We start from the raw sequence: 11,635 nt of genomic DNA on the forward strand, positions 1-11,635 counted from the left end.
AGAGCTCCTCAATTATGGCAAAAATCTTAATCACGATTATTTTGGTAAATATTGAGATTGTGATTATTTAACACGATTCCTCATTGACTTTGGAAACATCATGCATTTAGAAAGAAAATGTTGTGCATTTTAAACTTAAATGCATCAATCAGGTGCACTTTGAGAGCAAAATTAGGACGCTAGATTTATGTGGAACTTTGTGCTCTTGTAAACAATTTTGCGAGCGAGGTTCGGGCGAGGGGTGCGTTTCCAAGCCGTCCTATAGCCGAGGGAAAGGGTGCACTGGATCTATAAGACAAGACAAAACAAACGAGCGTCACTGCAAAACAGAATACGGCACAATAATTGTTTTATCTCGACTATCTTGTTTTCAAAATTGTTGTATGCCAAAATCGTAATTGAAAGTAAAATTTTATTGATCTCCCAACTCTATTTTAAGGTTCAAACTCAAGGATCATGTGGTCTGCTCTTGGTTGAGGTTTTACAGCTCATGGTTTTATGAAACTCTTTGGACAGCCAATGGGTTGATAATTTTCCCCCCAAAAAACTCTTTGGGACATATGCATTCGTCATCGGTTATATGCCAAAACAATTTTCTGCACAGTACAAGAAGACTTCCATGTTATGCAGAAGTCATAATTTAAATATGGTACAGAACTAATAACTCAAGATTCAGGAGATTCACTTTGCCATTTCAACATAATCAATAAGAATTTTGTTTGGTGTTGCTCACACAAGGTAGCTAATACCTTCTACTGATAAAGACCAAGGCCAAAGGCCACACAACATAACACATATATTGACAAACTAAAGGGTGGACAGAGGGATGGGAGCCACAGAGGAATAATTAGAAGATCATTGAGGTACATTAAGCTGCTCTGGGATGAAATGCGCCGTATAAATAGAATGTGACTTGACATGAAGTACGGACAGATGGGTGTATGGATGGATGATCAGGCAGGTGGATTAGATGAAACTTTAATGATCCCTGTGGGGACATTGAGGTTCTGCTGCAGTAGAGAACTGGAAAGCAGTCAAGACAGAGGCCAGTGAAGAGGGCTGAGAATGATATAAGTAAACACATTGACTTAAATAGATTGTAAATAATACAGCGATGGATGGATCGGTGCATGGAAAGGCCAATTTTAACAGGTGGAAATTACTTTTAGAGTGATGGTTTGACCTATCAGACCCTAATGGTCAAATAAGGTAATGGATGGTGGCGATCTATAGCTTTACTGGTGCAGGAACATATTGAAAGTTATCTTTTCCTCAGCCATATAGTACTGTTTATCCACCCTGATTAAAGAAACTCTAACAGCTTAATTTGTAAGCCTTCTAGAGGAACTGCACCATCATCTCGATTATGGCTTTTGTTTATAGTAATTATGCTAATGTTTCAAATGAATGTAATGATTTATTGATGTTAAAATGTAATGCTTTATCAATGTTTTATTGCTTAATGCAACATATTTAATTAATCATTTAATTAGCCTTCCGTAGCAGCATATTGTCCGACCAAATGGTCTAACCTCCTGTGTCCACTAAGTGCCTAACCTTTGTTATTTTAATTTAGCAACTTAGCTTTTTATCAGCCATGCTAGCGGCAAGGCTCGAGGGACGGCAATGTCTGTCTGATGGTTGGTCAGTTGGTAGGTTCACCACTTTGATGCAGATTAAAGGGTGTGTCCATTATTATGCATGATGAGGCTGCCACATATACAGTGTATATATTCTTATAGTCAGTGTATTAACGTTACGTATGGTAACTTTGATGTGGTCTGCACGCTCCGAGTTTAGAGAAGCAGACAGGAGTACCGGGCACTGAAGCTAAGCAATGTGCTGCTATGGACGCCACATTAGTTCTGATCCGAAAGGCACCGAATAACACAAACAAACTAACCGATCAATGCAGCGGTAGACCACCAACTCCTGTGTTCTGTGAGGTAAAATTACTGTTTTTGTGGATGGAGTCTGTTCTGGTGGCTTTGGAGACAGCAATATAACTGCTTAAGGTCCCTGTAGGAAAGGGCTGTCTGATGGCGATGTAAAGTGGTGAAAATATTCTAAATATAGCGTAAAATGATACAGATTTTTTTTTTTAGGGGGTTAAAATACTTTTTTTTCTGCTGCTCCCATCCACAGCCGCTTTACCTCGCCGTCAGACAGCCCTTTTTCAACAGGGAACTGAAGCGATTACATCGCTCTTTTCAAAGTCACCTGACTACATTCATAAAAGCAGTAATTTTACCTCGCAGACTGAGGGAGTAAACATTCATCCCCACTTCAAAAAATCCGAACTAACCCTTTCAGTTATTTTCAAACTTAACACAGCTAACTTTGACTTATTCACATTATTCATAACCTTATTGATTAGCTTCTATTAGCTTACTACCACGTTATTGCTTATTGCAACGGCTGAGTAGGTGTTTTCATTTAAAAAGAAATAAATAAAATAAACTGAACAGAACGCAGATAGACCCGCCCTTTAAGCTAGCCTGCTAACCCATCCATATGTACTTGCACATTTAAGCTTGTGCTCTGTTTTCTTCGGTCAACCCATGGTGAAAAAAATACTTTCTTAAGTTGTGTAATGAAAGCAAAACAGGCTGCAGGCACAAGAGTTAGGCAAACGCTTGAACAGATATTTTTATCAGATAGAATTTGGATAATCTGCCTTCAAAGTGGCAGTGTGGGGGAATCAAAGCAAATGTTTCTAGTTGCTATAAAGTTAGCCTATAGATTTATTAACTTCTCCGCCTCATTGTGTCTTAGTCTTGAAAAATACTGTGAGCAACATGTTTGAGTATTTGCCTTTAATTATTAAGGTAAGCTTTCCAAGTAAAAATGAACTGTTTGGTAAGTGTTTGATATGAGTCAACATCAGTCTCCACACATTTAACCCTTATATTTTGTATAGTCATGTAGTGAAGTTTGTAGTTTCCTGCAGTTTTCAATTCACTATCCTGCTCAAACAAATTAAACCGCAAGTAAACACTGCAGAGTTTTAAATAAGCTCCAAATGTACTTGCTATGAATGCACTATGAAGTATAAAGTAAAAGCTTAATATCATATGAATTTGATTCTGTTTTTAGTGGGTCATTGTACTACTAAGGTATTGTTAAGATATGACCAACTAGGTCACTTCACAAAATATACTGTGTGTTGTTATGAATGAGTGTTTTAAGTACTTTTTGCTTTTGACCCTAAAGCACAGTTTGCCTTTGTCTTATGTTGTCTTTTTACTTTTTCTTTTTTTAAGGTACCTTCCTGTTGCCGTTGCCCTTTCTATTGTGAGTCTAATGCTAGCAGAGGGAGAGCGGTGCAGTTTTCTAGCATTTAAAGGGCATTGTTGGTCACTGTACAGCATTTAAATTCCACTATTAATCTGCTTAGTAACCTGATATAGTCAGGTTGCTGAAATGTGTTGGGCTCACTGAATCCATTGTTTATTCTTTCCTATTCCAGTTGTCATTAATTAGAAAGTTAATCACAAGCCCACTGTGTTCTCTTGGTTTACTGTTTCTCAAATTTGATTGAACATTTCTGATCTGAATTTACACAAAACAGGAAGTATTTCATTTTGAGTATTGCTCTTTAATAAAGATTTGCAATGCATATGATTTAAAAAAAACTGCAAATAGCAGTGATCAAGTCAAATAGCAAGTCTCTCAGTGAAGGAAGTGAATTGCACTCCAATCTAGTGAATAATGTTTTAATATTTGTTTAAGCGATATTGTTTGCATGTGGCACGTAGAAATAATACTCATTTGCACTTAATTAGCTTTAGTCTCCTGGGAATTTGAAAATTAACAACAACAGGGAGCCAGCAGCTTGTTGGTGACTAATGCATTGTAACTAAATTGAAAATATGTAAATGAATAAAAGCAGCTCATTAGCGGGATGCTGAATAAATACATATAGATATTAGGATCTGACATGCACATGACTTCTCACACCGTCTATGTGCACGGCAGCGTGCAGACACACATAGAGAGTGCCCCACCCTTGGCCTGGATAACATGGCCACACACTAGCTTACCGTGGCTCTGTTAATAGGGGTGGGAGATTTGCTGTGGGGGGAATGGGGGGAGGGCTTTTTTTCTCGGGGAATCCTTAGCTTACAAAGACTCACAATAACCCCCCCGGCTAGTCGTGTTCCTGTCTGTGCTTCCAATAAGGCACTGACCCCCCCTTCCGCCTCACCCTGCTGCATCACCTCGCCTTCGCCACTAGAGCTTCCTTCACACTGTGGGTTCCCATGATGCCGATAGGAAAAATGGGCAGATGGTGAAACACTTTCTTAGGGCATTTTAGGCATCCTCGGTTTTCTAACATCAGTTGCCTGGCATCTCTTTATTGTCATCACAATCTGTGTTTCTGCACATGAGGTGTGTGTTTTGATCTTGAACGAATGCGTTTGCATATTTCTTTGTATGCATGCGCGTGCAGCTTGAGCCACCGCCTGTGTGCTCATGACCAACAGAACGAGCCAAAGAAGCTCACAGTAAGCTTATTAATGTCTCCTGGTCGCTCTCCAGTATGGGGCTTGCTAGTTGCCATAGCAACCAGGACCTAGATATTGTTCAGCAGAAGAGGCGTGTAGATGTAGAATAAATATAAACATCGCCCTTGTAACCCCGGACCACTGCTTATTATGTAAAGCATCTCACTTGTTAGTGTTCACAGTAATTTATTGTGCATTATAAAAATAATGTATTATGACCCTGGCTCTTCTGTAGTATACCGTACATTTGTTATTTTGCATTTAAAGGTATCACCAGCTGCCGGTTGTAGTTGCACCTTGCAATCTGGGTTTTCAGTATAAACCAATGCAGGCTCGACACTGAAAATCCAAATTCCGATGCTCATCTCCCGGCGCCTGCAGAAATCAACAGGCGACAGCGCTCTTCGTCTTAAGTGCTGATGTGTGTTCACGCCCAGTCAAGCTGAGGGAAATCAAAAGACACTGAAAGATTAAGGAGGTCAGGTTTTACAGCTCCACTGAGGAAGGCAGGGAAAGAGGCTTTACCAGGCAGCCATTGACTACCATGGAAAAGGGATGGGCTGCTTTCAAAGAGACCATGAGATATATTATAGGCTGGTTGGATCTGTTGTTCAAAATGTCAGATACCCTCTCTTACAACTGATGGATTGATTTGTAAAAGTGTCAATGTTTTGTTTACAGTTTAGCATCAGCTGTTGCAATTGTTTGGTTGGCAGTTTGACCCGGAATGCTCTCCTCCGCAACAGTTTTTAAGAGTCAAATTATGGTGTTTCGCTATGGCAGCACTAAATCTCACGGTCATCTGTAGCTAATAGTCTGTTGAGGCTTTGGAGATCATATCATTACAGCATTGTCCCATCTCTCTATTGAAAGCCCGGGCTTCTCAGACCACATGAGAAGCCAGGCAGTCAGCCAGAAACACTTATCATCCTGTCATCCGTTTTTCACTAGCTTTCACACAGCTCAATTGTACTGTACACTGAGCATCCACGAGTGCTTGGAGATTTGGGGCCAACAGAGTGAGCTCAATCTCAAAGTGAATCTGAGTGGCTTTGGCACCAGAAAATAACTAAATCATGTCGTCCACTAAGTGTGCAAAAATAAGCACACAATGGAGGAGATAATATTATTTGTTTTGCAGGATTATCATGGATGTATACTTGAGGTTTTTCAGACATTCAGTGTGGATTAAATTGGTTAGAAACTATACACTTAAAAGGGCAAGTCAATAAAGTCCAGAGCACTATTCAGTTAAATATGGGTGTTGTTAATGCAGGTCAGAGTGAAATGAAATGACTTCGCTTGCTAGTCAGGTATAATTAATTACAGATATGTACGCAGTGTTTAATGTAGCACCAGCAGTAACCATAAAGTAAATTAGTGACAGAATTTAATATGACACCATCAGACAAGACTGTTAATTCTGATTGAGATATAGTAAGAAGTAGCAGCGAGCACGGCTCCTAATCTTGAACAGCATCGGGTGCCCGGTAGTGGTAAGGACAGACGAAACAAATCACCGGCACTCACAGATAAAGGATCTTTCTTAGTTTATTCTGGGCAAAAAATGAAAGTGTCAGAAGCTGATGATGGCTTATAGCTAAAAACGTGTTTGTTTTTTTGCCCAGAATAAACTAAGAAAGATCCTTTATCTGTGAGTGCTGGTGGTTTGTTTCGTCTGTTAATTCTGATTGACCACAGTACCAGCCGAATAAAGACCACAAATCGGGAATAAAATATTTTGCAGTTGTTCTATAGTAAATTAAATACAGCTGATGTGTGTTTGTTTATCCCCATTTGTACATTCCTTTGGCTTTTGAGGGAACAAAAAAGTATAAAATCATACAATTTTTACTTTAGCTTCAACCGAAAACTTGATTGTCCTCAAAGATAAATGCATCGTGCACACGTCAAGTTACAAGAAGCTGTTGTTGCCCCCCTGAAAAAAAACACCATGAGCAGAATTACTCTCCTATAACTGGCTCAAGATGACTAAATAATTGAAAACATCAAAATGTATCTGTCAGAATGGATACTTCTGCAGTCATTCACGTACAATATGTACAGATAAGGTGACGCGACACAGCCCTGAGGTGATCCAATAAAACAGCACAACATATGGTGCCATTAACGCTGATGATCTGCCTGTCAAGTAATCCAATATTCATCCAACAAACCCAGGATCCATGTTAAAATTGGACAGTAGTTTTCTAGCTAAAATATCGGACCTAAAGGAGAAAAATGAAAAACAAACAAGCATGATACTTGAGCCCTCAAGATGCTTAGAAATGAAATAGGGTAAGAAAAAAGCATGAACAAATCAGTATGCAAACCATGAGTGATCTAATACATCTCCTGTTTGATGTTTTTAAATTCCCTTCATAACCAATGAAGTGGTGGCCACACAATCAATATCACACGTGTGGCATTTTTACCCACAATCACAAATATTTAGCTTCTTCTTCTGCTCTAAATGGCACAAGATGTGTTGACACTTAATTTGTGTCACCATGGGCAAAGTTTTATTGACATATTCACAGAAAAACATTTTTAGCCTTTAGTCATCAACACCTTTGACAGTCAAGGCCAGTGATTCATCATTCAATATTCCTAAAACATACACACACTCACTCCATTCAACTGCTTAAATCTATTCAACCAAGGGCTAGAAAATGTGGGGCATTGAATGAGAAACAAGACAGACAAAAAAAAGCTTTCATGTCTTCATTTCACAGTGACTCGTTATTCCCCAAATCTAGCAAACCAATTTAAGAATCTGTTATTGGTTGCCTAAAGTGGCGCTTACCAAATTGAATATAATGATATAGCATAATTTTACCAGCATTTGGCAGGTGGCTGATCATAATTTCTTAGGGTGCAGATTGACAAAAAGGTCCATCTGTTGCCTCGGTGATGGTAAAGAAGGGAAGATGCATATTCAATAATTGGCGAAGGAACTCAGGAATAGCATTTAAGCACTCAACACAGTGAGCAACACAAACAGATGAATAGTAAGGCCAGTCAATTTCTGCTGTATACACTGATTTATTTCCTCTTTTTGTCAATGGTACACCTGCAGCAGTGGATTTTAGGCTGAAAAAAACATTGAGAGCTCTGCTCACGACTCAATGCTGCCACCTACTGGTACAAACTGACGTAGCTCAAACATGATGGTGGGGCACTAGAACACTACATAAGCCATAACAACAGTGACGTCTTCTGTTTTCCCAAAACAAATTATACTCCAGTAAATACTTGTGAGGCATAATAGTTAAAAAAGACTATGCTTTGAATAATTGTGAAAAAATAACATCTCACTACATCAAGTGACACACAGACAATACAATAATAGAGCGCAGATCTCCGTCAGGTTCCTTTAATAATTAAGCAGGTAGCGTCTGACGGGCTGGTGCACCTTTATCTCCTTAAAGGAAACAGCAGCTCCGCTCCATGTCGACGGGTAGCACAACTCTAAAACAGCAGAAAGAGACATTACGGCCTTTTTTTAAAACAAAACTGTCATGATTTGCCAAAAAACATTAGGATCTGCAGCACCCAAATGATGCATTTGAGCACATTTACAGAATCAATATTCTCTGATTATTGCTGAGAGAGAATATAAGACTTCAACACTTACTTGATGTAGTGTCTCCAGATGAAGCAAAGCACTCATCGCTGCTGGATGGCACAGGATTTTTGGCTGCCAGCCGACCCAGATTAGCCTTCACTTCAAAACGTCCTATCATGAAACCAAAGAAATTGTCCAAAGGAAAAACTGATGAGTTATACTGCCACCCTATATTTGCCCCCTACAGAAAGCCCGATATCACCCCTGGGTGACTCACCAGGGTTGAGAACCCTCTCTGCAGCCTTGTGCTCCAGGTGCCTGTGGAGGATGACTCGTGCCTTCTTCTGGATTGTGCTGATGTCGGGCTCGGCCATGATCTCTGTCATCCTCAGGTTGTTCTTGATGGCCCTGGAGGCTGTAGAGCGGGCCAGCGTGGGCAGAAGCTCCTGGTACTCCTGGTCAGTAAAGTCTGACTCTGGGCCCTGAACATGTCTGATACTGAGAAGGAAGATTTAAAAAGTTTACAGAATAATGTTGCTATATTTAGGTTTTGTGAATATCATTTTTACATTGTGCAAATGTGCTTTATTGCAACTGACAAGCATCCTCTTCAGTTGTGTTTATTTGGGTTCAAGTCCACTAGAAGCGGGTTAGGGGGTATGATGTTTTTTAGTTTTTTTATTGCCCACTTATTGTTATGAAAATATCTTTGTGACTCAGCTAAAGTCATTGTACAGTATCAGCATCCTGTACATCACAAGCAGTGATGTGATACCTTTTTAACAAGTATTGCGCCTCCTGCGATTTGAAAATTGCACTAGGCCATGTTGCTATTTCAATAAAATTGACTGATTGATTAATTGTGCAGCCCTAATTTTTAATGTACCAATATTAAACTAAACTGTAAAAATGATGCAAAACAAAATAGAATAATTCATTTTTATAACCTCCAAGATGCTATATAAACCTCTTCTGTCTGGTTAAAGCAAGAAAGGAGCTGATGAATTGTGTGAACTGTGTTAATTTCCCTGCCCTGCTCCCAGTCAACACTTACCTCTGGTTAGTTAACATAGTATAAACCTCCTGCACCAACAGTTCAGCTGCTCCTGGTTTACAGTGGATGCTTCCATCAATGACCTCTTTCATCAAGTGCAGATGCTGCTTCTGTAAAGACTGGGACAATAAAAACGTTTGGTAATTATCTAACTCAAAATAAGAAAGTCCTGTTTCGGATCCGACAAGTACATGTAGGTAAAGAAAATATCACAATGGGTCTTCAGTATAGATTATTTTATGTGTTTTGGTATTTAAGGAGTTCTGTTGTGTGCCGGTAGGTTGAGCTATATCAAAATATCAAAAAATGTGGGTTGGACACCTAAAAATAGTCATTTTTAAAGCAAATTCACTAGTCTACTAAAGGGAAATTAAACCACATTTAAACCAAATGCCAACTGAGCTGAACAAAGAGACATTTCTTCACTGCTCATTATATCTTTTAGATTCCCCCCCTTCTCTTACCCTCTCTATTTGGCTCCAGTTCGTCTGTTTGGCAGAAAGCGATGTTCCTTTGTCATATGAACGCACTGGGAAGTATGTGGGGTAATAGCGAGACAATATCTCTGCCACAAGGTAACCATTGGAAAAATCTCTGGGAATGAAAAGCAGGGAGAACAGACTGAGTTTATTTACTCTACCAGTGAAACGCAATTTGCTGTCTTGGCACTGTTGGAAAGCACTGATGTTTTCTCTCTTATCCGTTTTGTGTCCCTTGATTATTCATATTTTATCTACAGTATTTCATTATAAGTATGTGTGTTATATATTTTGCTACTTTTTGTTTCATGGTGCAACAGGACACACCTGTAAAATATATATTTAATCCCAGTGAGGCCCTTTTTAAGGTTAAATCAAGTTTTCATTACCGTAGTAGTAGTAGTAATGACTATGGATCAATTGTTAACTGAACTAGTGAGAGGTGTGGTGTTAGTGATCGAGCTCGGGGGGTCTCAAACTTTTTGGGGCCAGGGACCCCTTACAGGAGAGGACATTTTCCAAGGACCCCCTAAAAATCGAAACACCGATTAAGCATATTGCTCACTACCATTTGTGCTCTTAGATGCCATTGGAAGTATTTCTATTCTAAAACTTTTCAACCTAAATTCCTCAAACAGAGAGTGATTGTATTCAAATTGCATTTGGACTCAACTTAATAGGATTTACAGCCTATATTTCAAGTAGTTGATCTTATAAGCTTTCAGAAAATGAACAGTAGCAAGACTGACATAGTCCTAATAAAACCAGATATTTAAACTTAACAGTCTAAGGATGACTAGGACTATGTGCGGCAAAATTGCTGACACCACCCTGAATGATTTGAATCCTCTATTCCAAAGTAGGACCTTGAAGGAGGCTCAGTCGGTCCTAGCTGATCCCCTGTCCATTGAGTTCAGGTTGCTCCCGTCAGGCCACAGATACAGTTTGCCTAAACGTAGGACCAATAGGCTCAGAAATTCTTTTGTTCCGACTGCCATTGGTTTCCTAAACAATGCCCTGTAATTTTGTATGTTGTAAGCTGTTGTATATATTGCCTTAAATAGGCTATTTATTGTGTTTATTGTATTTGTTTGATGACTGTGTGGTACTGCTGACTGTACAACAAATTGCCCCTAGGGGATAATAAAATTTTCCTTGACCTCGACTTTCAGAAAGTGCTTCAACTTTAAAATAATGAACTGTTTGCTAACCTGAGTGGGAGTGATGGACACAATATGCTTGCTATATTGGTGCAAATGTTCTCCATGTGTAGATATGCACTTTTTTAATGATACAGATTTATAATTTATTAGTAAATTATTTTATAATCACTGATCTAGCTAACACCCACTATTTATCAAAACCAAATGTATTTGGTTGAATTTCTTTCGACATTAAGCTGGCTAACCTTTGTTTTAGCCAACTGCTTCACCTTAAATAGCACCTTAGCTGAATCCTATTGAAAGAACCTAGAGCTAACTTTATAAACAATAATATACAGGCCTGACTACATTTATCCCAGTTTTAAAGTCTGAATATTGACCTGCAAATCGTTTTTTATCAATGGGATGTGTACAGTAAGTTAACTTAGTTTGTGTAGTTACCTGCACACATTCTTCGGATAAAAGGACAAGTCGAGGCTCTGCAGCCATTTCACCACTTCTCTTGGCAGTCCTGTCTTTTTGGGAGACTGTGCAGAAGACATGCTGCTCTGAGAGCTGATGAAATGATGAAAACTAGAAACAAACAGTGTTTTTTTACTGCTACAAGCCGCTACAGTTTCATTATTATCTATGGTGGAGGCGCACTGGACTTCTTTGTTGTTGTTTATATCACCATGACAACGATACGTCACACTTCTTTTGACATGTGGCATGCGCGCAGCACACAGACAGAGGTGGGAGTTTACTGCCCCTCAGAGGATGTGATATTAATACAGCATGTTATGGATGAATTCCAAAATAAATTATTCATATGGATAACAATCTGACTTTTGAATGTAATATACTGAATTGGTTTTGCAGGT

At 39.1% G+C, this 11,635-nt stretch overlaps 1 protein-coding gene across 1 annotated transcript; it reads right to left on the minus strand.

Moving 5' to 3' along the window:
* Positions 1 to 7,531: 7,531 nt before the first annotated feature.
* spata4 (spermatogenesis associated 4) lies at positions 7,532 to 11,440 on the minus strand. The gene is made up of 6 exons (XM_037779469.1): positions 11,214 to 11,440; positions 9,595 to 9,724; positions 9,131 to 9,249; positions 8,354 to 8,574; positions 8,146 to 8,247; positions 7,532 to 7,979 (listed from the first exon to the last, which is right to left on the minus strand). Exons 1-6 carry the CDS (start codon positions 11,312 to 11,314, stop codon positions 7,885 to 7,887), a joined length of 768 nt encoding a protein of 255 aa, XP_037635397.1. The 5' UTR covers positions 11,315 to 11,440; the 3' UTR covers positions 7,532 to 7,884.
* Positions 11,441 to 11,635: the final 195 nt, after the last annotated feature.

Source organism: Sebastes umbrosus, chromosome 9 (genome assembly GCF_015220745.1).
Source record: "Sebastes umbrosus isolate fSebUmb1 chromosome 9, fSebUmb1.pri, whole genome shotgun sequence".
NCBI lineage: Eukaryota > Metazoa > Chordata > Actinopteri > Perciformes > Sebastidae > Sebastes > Sebastes umbrosus.

Coding starts and splice junctions, on each gene's coding strand:
- spata4 (XM_037779469.1), bottom strand. CDS start 11,314: ATGTCTTCTGCACAGTCTCCCAAAAAGACAGGACTGCCAAGAGAAGTG. Junction 9,725..11,213: donor TATCCGAAGAATGTGTGCAG/GTAACTACACAA, acceptor TTTCATTCCCAG/AGATTTTTCCAATGGTTACC. Junction 8,248..8,353: donor AGAGAGGGTTCTCAACCCTG/GTGAGTCACCCA, acceptor GTTTCATGATAG/GACGTTTTGAAGTGAAGGCT.